This window comes from Salvelinus namaycush, chromosome 32 (genome assembly GCF_016432855.1).
Source record: "Salvelinus namaycush isolate Seneca chromosome 32, SaNama_1.0, whole genome shotgun sequence".
NCBI classification, from domain to species: domain Eukaryota; kingdom Metazoa; phylum Chordata; class Actinopteri; order Salmoniformes; family Salmonidae; genus Salvelinus; species Salvelinus namaycush.
Window position 1 is genome coordinate 5549451 of NC_052338.1, and position 21119 is coordinate 5570569.

At 39.8% G+C, this 21119-nt stretch overlaps 1 protein-coding gene and 1 pseudogene across 2 annotated transcripts; both read right to left on the reverse strand.

Moving 5' to 3' along the window:
* Positions 1-1882: 1882 nt before the first annotated feature.
* On the reverse strand, positions 1883-3157 carry LOC120026763 (annotated as a pseudogene).
* Positions 3158-6329: 3172 nt separating this feature from the next.
* LOC120027360 (probable thiopurine S-methyltransferase) lies at positions 6330-9487 on the reverse strand. 2 transcript variants are annotated; one of them, XM_038972275.1, is made up of 9 exons: positions 9360-9487; positions 8299-8415; positions 8050-8142; positions 7787-7919; positions 7327-7379; positions 7156-7230; positions 6956-7041; positions 6787-6831; positions 6330-6631 (listed from the first exon to the last, which is right to left on the reverse strand). In XM_038972275.1, exons 2-9 carry the CDS (start codon positions 8394-8396, stop codon positions 6513-6515), a joined length of 702 nt encoding a protein of 233 aa, XP_038828203.1. In that variant the 5' UTR covers positions 8397-8415; positions 9360-9487; the 3' UTR covers positions 6330-6512. The 2 variants fall into 2 exon arrangements, with proteins under 2 accessions (XP_038828203.1, XP_038828202.1); XM_038972274.1 differs by having other exon boundaries at positions 9276-9381.
* Between the last annotated feature and the right edge of the window lie 11632 nt (positions 9488-21119).

A 21119-nucleotide genomic window follows, 5' to 3' on the forward strand; every position in this document is an offset into this window, starting at 1 on the left:
TCAAATCCCCACGATGTGGTGTTTGGTACTAACCTCATACAACTGCCTCTTTATAGGTCAGTGACACATCTCCTGTATAAACAAAGCACTTAAAGTGATAGTTTACCTCAGTAGGTGATATGGTTTGTGCATGGAGGTTTGGCCGCTACACACAGTTTCTGGATGTATTAGATGTGATGTATAATCTACGTACATAGATTATTCTGAATATAGGCTTCAACTGCCAATCGCATTGGATCTAAGCATCTTCTTAAGAACCAAATTAGTATATATTCCCTCCACCCTTGCTGCGCAGTGACTGACCTGTCATACTCATTAATAATAAAATACATTTATATACACCCTCCCAAATAATAGTGCAAAAACATTTACACAAAAATACGTCCAGAAAATATTGTAACATTTGCTACTGTAATAGCTGCCTGTTACCTGCTAACCTCAGGGGCTTGGGTTTCACCATTCCGGATCCATTGCCCAGGTGGATGTATGCTGATCTGTCATATGAAATAACCATTGTCATTACTGTAAAATGAATCGTTAACACGTTCACGGGCGAGCATCATTGTTGCGGCAACACGTGCTCGATTGTTAAAACGTTGCATTCGAGCCCCTCTCGGGCAGTTTGTTGATCTATTTGTAGCACATCGTACAATTGCTACATTGTAACATTCACAAAAACTCAATGGCAACATTATGTCAACCTTGTCACATTTTACAAACGTACCGTTTCCTTTTGTGGCTTCGGCACGTCTACTTTATTAAATAACGCTTATCTTCGTCCCTGGCTCCCTCGATTTGTTCACAAAAAAATGTAGGCCTAGGGGTGTGTTGGTAAATTCAATCTGGAGTGTCAGAGTGCGCTCTGGGCGTTCGTAAATTCAGAGCGTTGTCAAATGCGTTGTTATATTGTCCGTTCGTAAATTCAGAGCGTTTCGCTCTCTGAGCGTTCAGAGCGCATGCTGGACGCTCTGGCCGAGGAGTAGGGTTGATCCGAGCGTTCTGACCTCACAACGGCAGTCAAGCACCCAAGCTAACTGGATATCTTGCTAGCTACTTCCAGACACACATGAGAGAACACCTCTCTGACCATTTTTCTCGCCCTAGCAGAGCTTTTTAGGCTGTTTTCATGTTGGCGTTGTTGACAGTAACTGTGCTGCTGGCAACAAATGATTATGCTTTTTTTTGCCGACGTTTACTGACACGGTCCATATTCAAAGGGTGTTGAGCGTTCATAAACCGATCAGTTATTCTGCACTCTGGCACACTCGGACGAAAGTGCTCTGAAATCGGAGTAGATAGCCAGAGTGAATTTACGAACGCACCCCTAGTATCTAGGCAACAGCAAATCGCGGTCTAGTGGGGAGCAGAACGTGACAGCACGCGACAAAAGAGAAGTGCAGAATCCAAATGCATTGGTTTACAGTGAGGAACCTATGCATTTCATGACAGGTCAGAATTATTATAACAATTGCTGTGGAGTATCTAATGCATGTTCCTTGCTTTCATTGTAGAGAATTGTTTTCTTCTTCAATAGGACACAATATCTATGATACAAATAATAAAAAGCGAAGGCACACTGGTGTTTTTTTTTATTTTTAAATGCCAGACATTTCAAAACACTGTAAATTCAGTTCATTTCCCATATGAAAGAATTGACTTGGCATATTTCGACATTAGGTAATTTCCGAACTGTCAACAAAGCTAATAACAACATCTAACCTTCACAGAACACCGAATATCCTGACAATCATTTTCAATGCACTATTGATATCTCAGATATCTCAGATATCTCTCCCTGTAGTGTCAGAGAAGCCCATGAAATTATGTTTATGAGGCCTTTGGGGGGGAAGAGATGAACTCTCTCTATGAAGACATCCAAGCCTCATTCCTTATCCTTCACGTCTGGGAGAGCATCTGAAGACTGTATAAACTCAATATCACAACTCCTCCCTGGGATACATATAAAATAAAATGAATATCGTGAAACTACCTTGCCACAATTCTCTTGTACAATATCTTCTCATATTTCAATCAATTGGTTTTTGTGTTAAATATCAAATTCAGTTCAACGACAGGTATAAAAAGGAAGTCATATTAATTAAGGTATTATCAATGACAAATGCAATTGTATTAATTAAACTCACCGGAAAGTCTGTTTAGCGCCACATAAGGCACATAAAATGGAGGACATATAGAGAGGTGTTAACGAATGACAATGGAAGGTTAATAAACTACATGCTTACTCTACTGTATGTTTGAATAAATATGTTACTCACATGCATCTAGAACAAATGGAAGACAAATATCATTTGAGCGGTTATTTCAGGGAAGATCTTACCTTTGAACAATTCAATATTGTATTTTTTTTTAAGTGTCCAAGAGGTATCGGCAGTCCTTGTCCATGGACGACATGATCAGTGCTGCATGCCTGTTACATAACTTGTGTCAAAACAATCTGTGCTTTCTTGTTGAATCTCAGAGGGATGTCCAGTTCACGTGGTCTTACTTTTCTTTGTCCCGTGGCTAGATGGCCACCAAGGAGCCTCTGTGGCTCAATGGCACTTAAAAAACGAACGTTTATAGTTTTAGAAAAATATTCGGAAAAATATTATTTTACATAAGAAACGCGGGGAAATGGGTTACTGTTCAAATTATCTTTACCTGGAGAATTTGTATTGGTCACACTGTTACAAGGATATATTTCCATCTGAACTTTTCAGTTAAGGCATAATCAATATGATCCACAAAAGGAGTAGATGGAAGGATGGACACGCAAACGAGATTGGCCCTCAGGATGCGAACCGAAGTGCATGGTCTTCTTCATACCTTGTAAACCTTGGCACCAGGTATTGCCAGGACCACTTCTTCACTGTAGATCAACTTCTCAGCTATATCCACACCAACGACTGAGTGTCCCATATCTGCAAGCCTGCGTATCAACAGGTAGGAGAAGATAATTCAGGCATGTACAAGTTCTTTCCAAATAAAATAAAAAACGAACATGTCTATGGTTATAGAAGTGTAATATTATGTTTTTGTGTGTGTGTTGAATTTCCGCAACCTACCATTTCATATCAACAGCTTTCCCACATGGTGGGAAGAAAAACCGGACTCCCTTCCGTCCACAGAGAACCTTGTCAATATAGCTCTCCAACATCCTATTACATAAGAAAAGTGAGCAATGTTGTACCACTGAAAAAGACAGTGAAAGGCATCTCAGTCATTTCACACAATAAGCCTATTCAGATGACAGACACATCTTTAATTATTACACTCTGCAATTCCTTGAGAACTACAGATAGAGATGTAGTAATATGAAAAGAAAAGTAAGTACTGAAAGCCAATCTCTCCCTCTTTCCAACCTTGCTCCCATTCTCCCAGAGTCCTGACTCATTCTGTAATACCTTCCACCCGCTCAGACAGCAAGAAAATAACAACAGAGGAAATGGGTGGAATGCCTGACCCAATCACATTGCCAAACTGAAGTTTTACTGCTGATCAATTCAAATCAAATGTTATTTGTCACATACACATGGTTAGCAGATGTTAATGTGAGTGTAGCAAAATGCTTGTGCTTCTAGTTCCGACAGTGCAGTAATATCTAACAAGAAATCTAACAATTCCCCAACAACTACCTAATACACACAAAGCTAAAGGGGTGAATGAGAATATGTACATGTAAGTATATGGATGAGTGATGGCCGAGCGGCATAGGCAAGGTGCAATAGATGGTATAAAATACAGTATATACATGTGATATGAGTAATGTAAGATATGTAAACATTATTAAAGTGCCATTATTTAGAGTGGCATTGTATAAAGTGTCTAGTGATCCATTGATTAAAGTGGCCAGTGATTGGGTCTCAATGTAGGCAGCAGCCTTTCTTAGTTATTGATTGCTGTTTAGCAGTCTGATGGCCTTGAGATAGAAGCTGTTTTTCAGTCTCTGGGTCCCAGCTTTGATGCACCGGTACTGACCTCGCCTTCTGGATGGTAGCGGTGTGAACAGGCAGTGGCTCGGGTGGTTGATGTCCTTGATGATCTTTTGCACTATCCATCCAAACACATACAGGCAGCTATAAATAATGAGTCATCCAGAGGCCATTAACCCATAAAATATAATTTCTTCCTTCATAGTGACAAATCAAATATTGTATGTGTGAAGCTGGATGATAGTACCATTGACATAAGTCATAAGTAGATGTATACATGACGAATTCAAGAGCAGAGAAGTATATGTAGCCAGTGATGTATATGCATTTGGAAAGTATTCAGACCCCTTCCCTTTTTCCGTATTTTGTTACGTTACAGCTTTATTCTAAAATGGATTAAATAAAAATGTTCCTTATCAATCTACACACAATACCCCATAATGACAAAGTGAAAACAGGTTGTTAGACATTTTTGCAAATGTATTAAAAATAGAAAACATAAATACCTTATTCACATAAGTACTCAGACCCTTTGATATGAGACTTGAAATTGAACTCAGGTGCCGTTTCCATTGATCATCCCTGAGATGTTTCTACAACCTGATTGCAGTCCACCTGTGGTACATTCAATTGATTGGACATGATTTGGAAAGGCACACACCTGTCCATTTAAGGTCCGAAAGTTAACAGTGATGAAACCAAGATTGATCTCTTTGGCCTGAATGCCAAGCATCACATCTGGAGGAAACCTGGCACTATCCCTACGGTGAAGCATGGTGATGGCAGCATCATGCTGACAAGTCAAGGATCATATCACCTGCACCTTACCTGTCACCCTAGACCCACCGCAATTTGCATACCGCCCCAATAGGTCCACAGACGATGCAATCGCCATCACACTGCACACTGCCCTATCTCATCTGGACAAGAGGAATACCTATGTAAGAATGCTGTTCATTGACTACAGCTCAGCATTCAACACCATAGTACCCTCCAAGCTCATCATTAAGCTTGAGGCCCTGGGTCTCAACCCCGCTCTGTGCGATTGGGTCCTGGACTTCGTGACGGGCCGCCCCCAGGTGGTGAAGGTAAGAAACAACATCTTCACTTCAATGATCAACTGGGGCCCCACAAGGGTGCATACTCAGCCCCCTCCTGTACTCCCTGTTCACTAATGACTGGGTGGCCATGCACGCCTCCAACTCAATCAAGTTTGCAGACGACACAACAGTAGTAGGCATGATCACCAACAACGACGAGATAGCCTATAGGGAGGTGAGGGCACTCGAAGTGTGGTGTCTGGAAAACAACCTCTAACTCAACATCAACAAAGGAGATGATCGTGGACTTTAGGAAACAGCCACATCGTCGGGACAGCAGTGGAGAAGGTGGAAAGTTAAGTTCCTCGGCATACACATCACAGACAAACTGAAATGGCCCACCCACTCAGACAGTGTGGTGAAGAAGGCACAACAGCGCCTCTTCAACCTCAGGGGTCTGTAGAAATTTGGCTTGTCACCTAAAACCCACAAACTTTTACAGATGCACAATTGAGAGCATCCTGTCGGGCTCTATCACCACCCGGTACGGCAACTGCACCGCCCACAACCGCAGGGCTCTCCAGAGGGCGATGCGGTCTGCACAACACATCACCAGGGGCAAATGATCTGCCCTCAGGGACACCTACAGCACCAGATGTCACGGGAAGGCCAAAAAGATCATCAAGGACAACCACCCGAGCCACTGTCTGTTCACCCCACTATCATCCAGAAGGTGAGGTCAGTATAGGTGCATCAAAGCTGGGACAGAGAGACTGAAAAATAGTTTCCATCTCAAGGACATCAGACTGATAAACAGCTATCACTAACACAGAGGCTGCTGCCTACATACAGACTTGAAATCATTGGCCACTCTAACAAATGGATCATTAGCAAAAATGTCTACAAACTTGTTTTTGCTTTGTCATCATGGGGTATTGTTTGTAAATTGATGAGGGGAAAAATGATTTAATACATTTTGGAATAAGGCTGTAACGTAACAGAATGTAAAAAAAGTAAAGGGGTCTGAATACTTTCCGAATGCACTGTATAATAATGTGCCTCTACACCTGTAGTCAAACATGATTTTGCCAGAGGGAAATCGGCTGAACCAGCTGTCTCAGCAGTTATTTAAATTGTATCATCATTCATTAACTACTGATCCCATACAGCGGCAATACAAAATGGCTACTCACTCTTTATTACATCTACTACTATTACATTCAGGTAAAGAGATTTAGGAACCGTTTTTACATGTATTTTCCCCGAAACAAAAACGAAATCCTGGATCAGTTATGTTACAAGTCTGGAAATGTATGACTTTTACAATACTGTGTTTACTAATGAGTAAAGAACATGGGTTTATTTATATAAAAAAGTATTTATTGACATTTCTTCATTCCATCATAAGTAAAAATGATTCACCCAATTCAAGTCACATCATGCCACTAAAAAGCTGTAGACAAGCCACTGAGAGTATTTTCTTCAATATGTCAGTATTTGAAACCTAAATAAGAGTCATCACTGGTTGATGAAATGTTCCTCAGTTGGTCTTTAGAGTGATGAGATGCACTTTTTCTGTGAAAAAGTCCATGCCCCGAGCTTTCTCTCGGTCTGTGAGGGCATCCAGTGACTGCAGCAACTCTATATCACAGCTCTTCCCTGGAATTAAAAACACAATCACACATGGAAACTAATCTCTAAATCCTCCCCAAAGATGTACATATCACATATATATTTCTATGTAGTTTGATCTGAAAAATCAAATACTGACAAATTACAATCACAGAGACAATCTCCGCCATAAAATAACTTACCAAATAGACTTTGTACTTGCTCGTCGGGCACAAAAAAAGGAGGGCCTAAAGACAAAGGGGTAGTCATTTTAACTCTGATGTGCTTAAAGTGACACGCAAGTACTCTGCGGTCTAATACAAATAGCATATCATCGTTAGCTACAATGCTAGCTACGGGAAAAGTTGTTACCTTTGTATACTTCTGGGTTGTAGAGCAGAGTATCCAAGAGGTATCGGCAGTCCTTGTCCATTAACGATGTGATCAGAGCAGCATACCTGTCACATACAGAAGCGACAGAGGTTTGCCATCAGCCAAAGACTCTGCCATCATGTCATGCTCTGTTCTCATGTTGACTTTCAGAGGAAAGTGACGTTCATATGTGGTCATACTTCTGTCTGTCCCGTGGGTTGATGGCCACCAAGGAGCCTCGGTCCCAAATCCCTCCAAACTGACCCTCAATGGCACTGTTATACAAAATGAGAGGATGTCATACTGTAAATGGCCTCCTCCTTCTGACCCAGTCAAGAGAGAAAATGTATTGATATAGTTTAGACTCTTACCTGGAGAAATTGTATAGATCACATTGGTACAAGGAGATATTTCTCTCTGAGCTCTGTGGAAGAAAAGCACATGAACCACACAAGTTAAACGCACTGCAACGTTAGCTCTTTCTCTAATGGAACATGACTGTGCACACTGGCAGCGTAGTCTTAAAATAATTCTATAAACTCCTTTCACAAACACCAATCATTATCTATGCTGGATCTGTAGCTGGTATGAATCAAATCCGAGACTTTGAACTTCTAGGGTAAGAATGTGTTGCTTCCCCTATATGCCACCACAGCAATTGTTTGTTTTTATGCATAGACGTATGCCCCAGGAAGACCACATCCACAGGAAGAACCCCACACTGCCACCGTCGGTGAAAGACAATACTCCGACACCTTGTAACATCTTGTCTTCCACATACTCCATGTAGCATCACAGCAGCCAACCGAGCAGCTCTCTGACACACAGTACCTTGTAAACCTTAGCCCCAGGTAATGCAGACACTGTCTCTTCACTGTAAGTCAGGTTACTCTCCTCAAAGAACTGCTTGATGGCCTTCTCTGCAATCTCCACCCCTACAACAGAATGGCCCATATCAGCCAGCCTGGAATCGAACACATGGTAAAAGACAGTAAGGTCAAAGGTCATTTTATGGATGTTAATGAATGAACTGTGACTTTCACTGGTTCATGTTAATTGAGAACACACGTTTGTTTGTGATGCACATCACTTACCATTTCATGTCCAGAGCTTTCCCACATAGAGGGAAGAAGAACTTAACTCCCTTCCGCCCGTCGACAACTTTCTCAAGATTACTCTCCAGCATCCTATAAATATAATCAAATTCGTCATATGAAGTTTACCTTATGGGCCTAGGAATAACATGCTGGCAGAGACATGTTAAACAGACATCTATTTAATACAAGCACGAATTCCATCTTTAATCCACGTCATTTTAAAAGGTACATAAAAGAGATCCTTACTTGTTTACGTGGGGCCGGTGCCAGCCTGTTTGGTCTTCCCGCCATCGTTCCTCCCACTCTCCCAGGGCCATCACTCTATCCGCCTGGGCTGACAACATTTTGTTTGTCTGACACCAACTATAGTTGGTCAGTGAGGGGGACAAAGAGAAAGGATAGGTGAAAATGACCTCTTTCACACAACTGAAATGATCCAGAGGGAGTTCACGGGTAGTATTCTATGCACGTTCACAGACACGCGCGTAAAAACAGTCAATATGGACTGTGCCAGGCTAATTGTATAGAATTTTGCCATGTCATTGTGACTCATGATCATTACATGTGAAAGACATGGGGTGTGCACTTTGAGGCAAAAACTACAGATAAGGTATGAAGACTTTGGGATTTTCATATAAAAAGGGCTCTTTGTACACCTACCAATGTTTAGGCTAATTTGTCAATTGTTTGGGTCAGTCTGTTGCGATATTGTCCCTAAAGTAGATAACACTACTAAAGGGGCATGGAGTAGACCAGACTCCAGACTGACCTAGTATTGGTCAATCATATGCTGATCAGCGAAAATGTTTATTGAGGTGTTTCAAAGACCAGTGTAGGCCTATTCATGAGCAAAATTGCCTCATTTGACACGGTGGCCTAAACATGATCCAAAGAACAGCTATCATTCAGGATAAACCATTATTTCACAGGCAACTTTATAGGAAATACAACAGTATGGATTTTGTAAAGGAACACCCCCCTATAACACCGATCACCTGAGAATGAATTTCATAATCTTGCTGTAGACATTTAGAAATGAGTGAGTGTACGTATTATTACGATTGTGTTATGCAAGTTTTTAGTAGGCCCAATTAGTAGTCCTGTAAACAGAGCACCAATTATATCGACTGCATTAGTTACTTTAGCAGTGTGTATTGAAAATAGGTTGCCGTGCGCAGTCTTTCTCTAAACCAATTCCAATTTGACATAATGTATCAGCTTACCTCGGCTTCCCGCCAAGCATAAACATTAATCTGACGAACATAACTGAACTCGACTTGTACAACATGTTCACGGTCGTCGCTTACCGTCTCAAAAATGTTGATATCGTTTTATACGTGTTCTTCACCGAGACACAGCCAATGAGTTGCACTACTGGTGTGGGAGGAGCCTTTCTCAACACTGCTCTCCACGTGATCGGTAGCGGATGTTCATTTCAAAGGAGACTTTTTTTCCGCTCGACTTTCGTCCTCAGCCACGCAAAGGCTCCGTAGAGCAGAATACAAAATGTACCCTAGTACAATTTATTTGACAGTACTGTATCTCTTACTAGTTTAAATATGAAATCCTTGCTCGAATCCCTTAAAAAGGAACCGTTCTGGAGAAGTCCTAACAATTATCGGCAACAGTTCATTTTAAGGAATCATGTAATTACACTGTAGCAGGTATTACAATTAATTGTAATAATTCAGTTACACTGTAATAACAACATGTAACTGGTGGTAATCGCAGTCTGTAATTACTGGGATGTAACAACGGAATGCTTGTTGCCATGCCTGTTACAAATGTTAAAGTTTCCCGAAAGCATCATAATACCCATATTTCAGCCTTCCCAGGTGGTAAGTGTTAGCCAATTGAAAACCGAACACCTCATTAACATACCTCTGCAATAAAGGGCTCTGGAGTCGGATGACCAGGCCCAATGGCAAAAACGGGTTCACATGAAAAAGTACTTTAAATTCTTACGTCTTTAAAATTACTTTAAGCATCAATATAACAATTTTAGACACATTAATAAAATTGTGAGATAGTAATGCTAGATAGTGCTTATCAAATTGTAAACCTATTAAGATTGGTTGTATAATGGTTTATAAATGCACTTAAAATGGTCAAAGACAAACTCTTATTCCATCATTTAACCTTGCAAGAGTTTCACTGTTTAGGAACAGTCTCCCTTTTGGAAGCATCATGTCAAGATCTGCCCATCTGCACAACACGCTCAAAATAACGACAACCTACAACGTGCCCACGTGTTGATACTGACATTATGTTACAGTGTGAAATAATGGGGTCGAGAAGAAGGACAGTGTGCAGAATCAAGACATGAAAGATTGCAGCGAAAGAAACAATGTCGTAGGGCAAAAATGTAAACACAGGAGAGAGAAAGTTTTCTCCAGTGTGCCAGTGGCCATCGTAGGTGAGCAATTGCCCACTGAAGTCGGTTACAACGCCAAACTGCAGTCAGTTCAAGACCCTGGTGAGGGAAATGAGCACGCAGATGAGCTTCCCTTAGACAACTTTCTTTGGTTGTTTCCTCAGCTGTCTGGGTGGCTAGTGTCAGATGATCCTGCAGGTGAAGAAGCCGGATGTGGAGGTCCTGGGCTGGCGTGGTTACACGTGGTGAGGCTGGGTGGACGTACTGTCAAATTCTCTAAAACGATGTTGGAGGCTGCTTAATGTAGAGAAATGAACACTTCATTTTTTGGGGAACAGCTCTGGTGGACATTCCTGCAGTCAGCATGCCAATTGCACACTCCCTCAATACATTTATGGAAATGTGTTGTATGACAAAACTGCACATTTTAAAGTAGCCTTTTATTGTCCCCCAACACAAGGTGCATCTGTGTAATGATCCTCCTGTTTAGTCAACTTCTTGATTAAATTGGCAAAGGACAAATGCTCAGAAACAGGGATGTAAACAAATGTATGCACAAAATGTGAGATTAGTAAACTTTTTTGGTGCATGGACATTTTCTGGGATATTTTATTACCCTCATGAAACATAGGACCAACGCTTTACCTGTTGGTTTATAATTTTGTTCAGTATAGTTAAACACTAGCTAACATATTAGTGTTAGCTAGCACATTTATTGCTAGCTGGATAACACAACAACTAGCTAGCTAGCAAGCTAGTTAGGCCTAACGAGCTATACACCTAAACTACAGTGCATTCGGAAAGTATTCGGACCCCTTGACTTTTTTAACATTTTGTTAAGTTACAGCCTTATTCTAAAATTGATTAAATAAAATATTTTCCTCATACATCTACACACAATACTCCTTGATGACGAAGCAAAAACAGGTTTTTAGACATTTTTGCAAAAACAATATTTAAAAAATACAGAAATTCCTTATTTATCTAAGTATTCAGACCCTTTGCTACAAGACTCAAAATTTAGCTCAGGTGCATCCTGTTTCCAATGAATATCATTGAGATGTTTCTACAACTTGATTGGAGTCCACCTGTGGTAAATTAAACTGATTGGACATGATTTGGAAAAGCACACACCTGTTGACAGTGCATGTCAGAACAAAAACCAAGCCACGAGGTCGAAGGAATTGTCTGTAGAACTCCGAGACAGGATTGTGTCAAAGCACAGATCTGGGGAAGGGTATCAAAACATTTCTGCAACATTGAAGGTCCCCAAGAACACGGTGGCCTCCATCAATCTTAAATGGAAGAAGTTTGGAACTACCAAGACTCTTCCTAGAGCTGGCTGAACGGCGACACTGAGCAATCGTGGAAGAAGGGCCTTGGTCAGGGAGGTGACCAAGAACCCGATGGTCACTTTGACAGAGCTCCAGAGTTGATCTGTCGAGATAAAAGAACCTCCCAGAAGGACAACCATCTCTGCAGCACTCCACCAATCAGGCCTTTATGGTAGAGTGGCCAGACGGTTAGCCACTCCTCAGTAAAAGGCACATCACAGCCCGCATGGAGTTTTCCAAAAGGCACCTCTGGTCTGATGAAACCAAGATGGATCTTGTTGGCCTGAATGCCAAGCATCACGTCTAGAGGAAACCTGGCACCATCCCTACGGTGAAGCATGGTGGTGGCAGCATCATGCCGTGGGGATGTTTATCAGCAGCAGGGACTGGAAGACTAGTCAGAATCGAGGGAAAGATGAACGGAGCAAAGTACAGAGAGATCCTTGATGAAAACCTGCTCCAGAGCGCTCAGGATCTCAGACTGGGGCAAAGGTTCCCCTTCCAACAGGACAACGACATTAAGCACACAGCCAAGACAACGCAGCAGTGGCTTCGGGACAAGTGTCAGAAGTCATTGTGGGGCCTAGCCAGAGCACGGACCTGAACCAGATCGAACATCTCTGGAGAGACCTGATCATGGCTGTGCAGTAACGATCCCTTTCAAACCTGACCGAGCTTGAGAGGATCTGCAGAGAAGAATGGGAGAAACTCCCCAAATACAGGTGTGCCAAGCTTGTAGCGTCATACACAAGACGATTTGAGGCTGTAGTCGCTGCCAAAGGTGCTTCAACAAAGTACTGAGTAAAGGGCCTGAATACTTATGTAAATTTAATATTTACATTTATTATTTTTTATACATTTGCACACAAAACAATATATACTGGTTTTGGTTTGTCATTATGGGGTATTGTAGGTTTAATAAGTGTCACGCCCTGACCATAGATTGCTTTGTATGTTTCTATGTTTTGTTTGGTCAGGGTGTGATGTGGGTGGGCATTCTATGTTGTATGTCTAGGTTGTCTATTTCTGTGTTTGGCCTGGTGTGGTTCCCAATCAGAGGCAGCTGTCTATCGTTGTCTCTGATTGGGAGCTATACTTAGGTAGCCTGTTTTCCATTGTGTGTTGTGGGTGATTGTTTTCTGTTTGTGCGTATTGCTTGCAGAACTGTTTCGTTTTCGTTCTCGCTCTTTATTATTTTTTTGTCAATTCAGTGTTCAGTTTATTTTGTTTATTAAAATGAACACGTACCACGCTGCACCTTGGTCCTCCTCTCCTTCCACCAACGAGAATCGTTACAATAAGATATATTTTTAGGTCTCAGACTCCAGGATGGGAAAGACGGAGTTGTCTAAGACGGAGTTGGCAATTTCCATTGTTACTTGTAATGTCAAAAAGGGAAGAAAAAGACAATCCCATTTTCTAAATGAGCTATCTAAGCTACTGTAACGGGCTTCCTCCTTCTCTTCATCCGAAGAGGAGTAGCAAGGATTGGACCAACGTGCAGCGGGGTGTGAATTCATAATGATTTATTAAACAAAAACGACGAAACACGAAATAACACTTAGAAATACAAAATAACAAAAACGAATGTAGACTGACCTAAACCATAAGAACTTACATACAACACGAAGCACGTAGGAACAGGTACAGACTATAACAAACGAACGAACAAACGCTACAGTCCCGTGTGGTGCACAGACACGGACGACAATCACCCACAAACAAACAGTGAGAACAACCTACCTTAATATGACTCTCAATCAGAGGAAACGTCAAACACCTGCCTCTAATTGAGAGCCATACCAGGCAACCCAAAACCAACATAGAAACAGAAAACATAGACTGCCCACCCAAAACTCACGCCCTGACCAATAAACACATACCAAACAACAGGTAGACGGCGGACGTAAAGGTAATGGCGGACTGAACGAAGTTATGTAGAGCACCTCAAGATAAAACATAATATTCGAAATATCTGCTAAATTAGACTAAAATATTAGCACTAAATAATCTGGTGGGTGATAACCTTCAATCTGGATAATAACACAAAACAAATCCTAAGACTAGAGACATTTATCGACAAATATTACGAAAACAAGCAACACCCAAACATGACGGAGAATAAGACAGGGGAACCGAATCAAAAACGAAAACGTGACTCCTCAACCGACACGGATGATCTAATATTCTCAACACCGGCAATGGTAAAGGTCGAAACCGATCTGTTAAAATCAATAAATGACAAACTGGGTATACTTGAATTAGTTAGTAAAGATATAAAAGACTTGAAGGCAAGCCTAGAGATGAGTGATGAAAAAGCTGCGACATTGGAGAAGGAAACACACGCGCTAAAAGGGACGGTCAATAAGATTGAAACCGAAATGAATGAATTTAAAAAGGAGAACAACGTTCTGAAAGAATGCTTACTGGACATACAAACTAGATCCATGAGAGAGAATGTGGTACTTACAGGTATCCAAGAGAAAGAAGGAGAGGTTCCTGAATCTGTAGTTAGAGAGTTCCTTTTTGCAGCGCTTCAGATTCCACACGAAGTTATCGATAAGATCCAACTTGAACGTGTACACCGCCTCGGACAGAGAGGGCAGAGGTACGAACGCCCAATCGTTGCCAAATTTGCTTCATTTAAAGATAAAATAATGGTTAAAAGCCTGGGTAAAAGACTTGCTGGGACCAAAATTGGCATGAATGATCAGTTTCCGAAAGAAATTGCAGAACGGCGCAAAGTTCTGTATCCAATTTTCAAAGAAAATAGATTAAAAGCGAAACGAGTAGCTCTCGTCGTGGATAAACTATATATTGATAACCAGTTGTTCAGAGACACAAAGATTACTCCATGGTTATTTTAAAAATTACAAAGTTCTCATAGATGAGGAAAATAAACACAATTCAAGCCCGGTTACTGATTGTAACAATACAATACAAAATATAGCTTTTCTATAAATCTTCATATATAACTAATTGAACACAAGCACTATTTCTACATAGTGAAGATAAAAACTAAGTAAACAGAAGGCACAGTATGTGTGGATGGTGTGGTGTGTGTTTATTTTTATTTGTTATGTTTGGAAAGTTGAGTGAGTGAGTAATGAAATAGTTGCATATCCCAGAGCCAGTGTATTGCTGTGGGCCGGGTATGAGAGGGCTTTCAATGTTGTTCAAATGATGGATATACTTTTATAATGAATTATACGTCTTATTTATTTATTGTCCTATCATGGGGAACTACATTTTTAAAATAAATTATATCTAATTATTTATTATCCTATTTTAATGGTACGGTCCATGGCCCTATACCCTAGACACCCACATGAATGGCCCAGATACTAAGGAGAAGTCCCTAACTGTTTTATGTGCATGCTGTAAACGGTCTGTATGCAGCCAAAATGAGGACAGGGACCATGAGCAGCACTGCCCCCTCAAGATTCTGAGCCTGCTTGGCAGGGTTGGTCCTGCAAAGCCAAAGCCCCCTAAAGGGAGAGCATAATAAACAAGGAAATTCTCAAAGCTGCTAATGAGAACCTTGACGACCTTGTACCTAGCCGGTGGGGATTCCGGTGGGGTGCCCCCACCCAGGCAGTGGCAGTGCTGGCAACACTAGCTGCAGTAACCCATGGGGAGGGGGTCACACTCGGACATTCAGAGAGGGGGTATATTATTGTGGCCCTGGTGGCACGAAACCAATCGGACTGCATGGAGATGCTTGGGAACATGGTCAAAATGGATGACCGTATTGTGGGTGTTTCAGGAAGAAGGTGTACATTTGACCTCCATCATCTAGGATGTGACAATGGTAAATAAATCTCTACATTTATGCTCATTTTTTGCGCGGTCTTGCAGGCCTTCTCATGCAGCTGCAACTGCAAGTACATTTGTAAATCATGACCCATCTTGAGTTGGGCTCTGGGATGGTGCAATTGTTGAGAGGGTGAGCTTATGGTTGTGTGGGGGTAAGGGCTGAATGTGTGTGGGTGTATGTGTGTATCCCACAACTGTTGCGAAGGAAGAAGTAAAAGATGTTAGGGACTATAGAGGATGATTCACAGCAATATGTAATAAAAATCGAGGTGAGGGCGATGGAAATGCATTTGGCAATGGATCTGCTTCGGTTCGGTGGATGGTGCTGTGTGCACTTTTCGAAGGATGGATCCCAGTCGGTCCGGGGCTGTGCGATGCGGGGGGTCGGGGGTGGTCTGCCGGGCATTGGGATGACAACCCAACTCGAGATGGGGGCTTTTGGCGGGTGGAATAGTGGGGACCAATTGGAGGTTTGCTTAGTGGAGATGCAAATGTCATGGTACAACTATATAGACACTCAATCATTATGTTACTTTTTAATAGGACGTTTACAAACATATATTTTGATAAAAATAATTGAAAGGTGTGTCTCATTATGGTAAGTGGTGAAATAAGTATAGCCAGTTACAATTGTAATGGCTTAGCAGATAATAAGAAAAGACGATCAGTATTTACCTGGCTAAAAGAGAAGGATTATAATATCTACTGTTTACAGGAAACCCATTCGACAGTTTTAGATGAAGTTTTGTGGAAAAAGAACTGGGGGGGCAAAATATATTTCTCCCATGGGCAAAGAAATTCAAAAGGGGTGATGGTTTTAATTAATAATAACTTTGATCCAAATGTGCAACTTGTCCAAACAGATCCTCAAGGTAGATGGATTATTTTAAATATGTTATTGGACAATAAACATATATGGCTTATTAACCTATACGGTCCGAATAATGATGATCCAAGCTTCTTTGACAATATATATAAGAATGTATCAACTCTACAAGCAACACTAGACTCTATTATTATAGTGGGAGATTTTAATACGGTCTTAAATACCTCTATGGACCGGAAAGGAAATCACACTACAAACTATCACCCTCAGGCACTTAAGGAAATCAGGAATGTCATGGATATATTGGAATTAGTGGATATATGGAGACTTAAATACCCTGACCTAGTGAGATATACATGGCGGAGGCTTAATCAAGCTAGTCGCCTTGACTACTTTCTTATATCATTCTCTCTGGCACCAAAAGTTAAAAAGTGTTTGATAGGGGACAGAATGCGGTCGGACCATCACATAATTGGCATATATATTACTCTTACAGAATTTCCACGTGGGCGAGGATATTGGAAATTTAATCAAAGCCTACTAGATGATAAATTGTTTAGAACTAGGACAGAAGAATTTATAACTGACTTTTTTAGACATAACATAGGTACAGCAGATCCCCATATTGTATGGGACACTTTTAAGTGTGCCTTTAGAGGCCATGCAATTCAGTACTCATCTATAAAACAAAAGCAATTTCGATCAAAAGAGTCCATATTAACAAAGGAAATTGAAGGACTAACAGTACAGTTAGATAACAATAAAAACGGTACCATAGAGGCACAGAATAAGTTAGAGGAAAAACAAAAAGAAATGGAGGAACTTATTCAAGAAAGATCCAGTGTAATATATTACAAAAATAAAGCGAACTGGATGGAATATGGGGAAAAATGCACCAAATTCTTTTTCAATCTTCAATATAGAAATGCTACCAAAAAAAACGTATTAAAACTTGTTACAAATGATGGAGTCACGCATGATTCACCAAATGATATTTTGAAAGAGGAAGTAAAGTACTTTAAGAATATATTTTCGTTTCAGGCTCCTCCATCTCCACTAACTGAAATTAATTGTATGGATTTTTTCCCTAATAATAATGTAAAATTAACATCTGTACAGAAAGACTCATGTGAAGGCCTAATTACAGAGGAGGAACTACTTGATGCAATTGGGGCCTTTAAGGATGGGAAAACTCCAGGACTGGATGGCATACCAGTGGAAGTATACAAACATTTTTTTGATATACTCAAAGGACCATTATTAGCTTGTTTTAACCACTCCTATATAAATGATAGATTATCAGACACGCAACAAGAAGGTGTGATATCATTATTACTGAAACAGGACCCAAGTGGTATATATAAAGATCCAGTCCATTTAAAAAATTGGAGACCTCTTACACTTCAGTGTTGTGATGCAAAAATCCTAGCAAAATGCTTGGCGCATAGAATAAAAAAAGTTTTGTCAGATATTATTCATCCTAATCAGACAGGTTTTTTACATGGACGATACATTGGAGATAATATAAGGCAAGTACTGGAAACAATAGAACACTATGAAATATCGGGGACACCAGGCCTGGTTTTCATAGCTGATTTTGAAAAGGCTTTTGATAAAGTACGACTGGAGTTTATATATAAATGCCTAGAATATTTCAATTTTGGGGAATCTCTTATAAAATGGGTAAAAATTATGTATAGTAACCCTAGGTGTAAAATAGTAAATAATGGCTACATCTCAGAAAGTTTTAAACTATCTAGAGGAGTAAAACAAGGTTGTCCACTATCGGCATATCTATTTATTATTGCCATCGAAATGTTAGCTGTTAAAATTAGATCAAACATTAATATTAAGGGATTAGAAATCCAGGGCCTAAAAACTAAGGTGTCATTGTACGCTGATGATTCATGTTTTCTTTTAAAACCACAACTAGAATCTCTCCACGGCCTCTTAGAGGATCTAGATACATTTGCTATCCTCTCTGGATTAAAACCAAATTATGATAAATGTACCATATTACGTATTGGATCACTAAAAAATACACATTTTACATTGCCATGTAGTTTACCAATTAAATGGTCTGACGGTGATGTGGACATACTCGGTATACAAATCCCAAAAGAAAGAAATGATCTCACTCCAATAAATTTTTATAGAAAGTTAGCAAAAATAGATAAGATCTTGCTACCATGGAAAGGAAAATACCTGTCTATTTGTGGGAAAATCACCCTGATTAACTCTTTAATCATATCACAGTTTACCTATTTGCTTATGGTTTTGCCTACACCTAGTGACCTGCTTTTTAAATTATATGAACAAAAAATATTCAATTTTATTTGGAACGGCAAGCCAGATAAAATTAAAAGGGCCTATTTATATAACGAATATGAATTCGGAGGGCAGAAATTATTAAATATTAAAGCATTAGACCTCTCACTAAAGGCATCAGTCATACAAAAGTTATACTTAAATCCAAACTGGTTCTCTAGTAGATTGGTACGAATGTCTCATCCTATGTTCAAGAAGGGCCTTTTTCCCTTTATTCAGATTACACCTGCTCACTTTCGGTTGCTTGAAAAGGAAATAATCTCCAAAATATCTTTATTTTTTAAACAAGCCTTAGAAAGTTGGTTGCAATTTCAGTTTAATCCACCTGAAAGGACGGAACAAATAGTACAACAAATCTTGTGGTTAAATTCAAATATAGTAATTGATAAAAAAACTGTATTTATCGAAGAAATGTTTAAAAAAGGTATAATTTTTGTGAATGATATCATAAATAGGACTGGTGGAGTAATGTCACACATGCAGCTAACACAGACATATGGAAATGTCTGCTCTACCCAAAATTACAACCAATTAATTGCAGCATTACCACAAAAATGGAAGAGGCAGGTGGAAGGGGATAAAAGTAAGGAACTTGTATGTCGGCCTTATATTAAAGAACATAAATGGTTAAAGAAAAGTGTGATAAATAAAAACATATACCAATTTCATTTAAGGATCAAAAAACTTACAGCTGTGCCATATAAATTGCAAAATAGTTGGGAAGAGATTTTCGATGTACCCATTCCATGGCACATGGTGTATGAATTGATACGCAAAACAACGCCGGATTCAAAACTTCGAATTTTTCAATTTAAATTATTGTACAAAATTCTTGCAACTAATAGAATGTTATATATATGGGGGATACAATCTTCCCAGCTCTGTAGATTCTGCTGTGAGGAGGCAGAGTCATTAGACCATTTATTTTGGTATTGTCCGCATGTAGCTCGTTTTTGGTCACAGGTCCAGGAATGGTTGAAGAATTGCAACATTTGCGTAGAACTAACGCTACAGATAGCAATACTGGGGGATTTGAAAAGCCATAGTCAATCAATCAATAATATAATAATTATTTTAGCAAAAATGTTTATTTTTAATTTACAATCCGTGGAAGCTATGAGAATAGGAAGATTCAAATCTTTTGTGAAGCATCACAGCACAGTTGAAAAATATATGGCAAATAAAAATCCGAAATGGATGATGTTGGAAGATAGATGGGAAAGGTTGAGTGGAGCTGAAGGGTGGGACTAATAACAAGATAAACAATGTAGGGCATACGGGATCTGTGAAATGTGTATAGGTGCGGAGCTATTGTGAAATAGCACAGTTACAAGTGGAAATCAAACTGGATGGACAACAGAAATAGAGGAAGGACTAAGAACAAACAAGAGAGAACTATTATAAAGTAGACTGTGTCTGTAAAATGTGTATAAGATGTATAAATTGAAGGTAAAAACAGAAATGTTTATCAGTTTACTCCAATTGGGGGATCGGTGGTAGGGTTTGCGGGGAATAATAATAAAGGTATACTCTTTAAAAAAAGTATGTATGTCTATGTAGGTATGTGTATGTATATATGTGTATATGTATGCATACGTGAATGGATATATATATTTACCCAAAAAAATATGGGGGATTGGAAATGATGCAGACAATTACATTGGAAGCAACATTCTTTCCGCAATATTAAGCTGATCCACCCCCCCAGAAAAAAGAGAAAAAAAAAAAAAAAAAAAAAAAAAAAAGAATAGTTATTTGTATGTTATTGAGAAAGCCTATTTATCTTTGTTTAATCCAATTAATCTATCTATTAACCTAACAATAAAATGTTGCAATAAAGTTGACTAAAGTAGAAGCTCATCTTTTATTTGTAAGTATTTTTACTTGGTAATGAGTAATAAGTAATAATATAGAAATTGCTCAAAGGTAACTATAAAGTTACACTTCACTTTAACACTTTAAATAGCAAAATCCTGTGTAACAACTAGCGACAACCTTGTACTTATGCAGATATTACAGATATGTACTCTAAGGTGTTGTGAAGGAAATTTTACTTTGTGTATCTTGTCTTTGGTGTCATAAACAATCCTTGGTTCCTGCCTATGTTTGGTAGAGATATGAGGGGGGGCCATCATGACCCCCCCCCTCATATCTATTTGGCAGAACGCCCAGAATATGTTCTATAAATTAAGACAGGAGACGGTGCCAGACACATGGAACCAGCTCTATGAACTATGCATGCCTATGTAACGTGTCTGTAACCAGTATATAAGGGAACTAAACGGGACTGCTCCGTTAGAGCTCCTGACAGACTTGTACTTATGGTGCATTGAGTTGGTTGGCACCTCTCCAGCGCGCTGATAATAAACAATGATTATTTTAAGATTGA

Bases quoted from the DNA above. Each gene is read 5' to 3' on its own strand.
- LOC120027360 (XM_038972274.1), bottom strand. From the start codon at position 9,340: ATGTTGTACAAGTCGAGTTCAGTTATGTTCGTCAGATTAATGTTTATG. The intron at 8,143-8,298 runs GTAAGGATCTCT...TTATATTTATAG, and splicing joins CACCGGCCCCACGTAAACAA to GATGCTGGAGAGTAATCTTG. The intron at 7,920-8,049 runs GTAAGTGATGTG...GTTCGATTCCAG, and splicing joins AAAGCTCTGGACATGAAATG to GCTGGCTGATATGGGCCATT.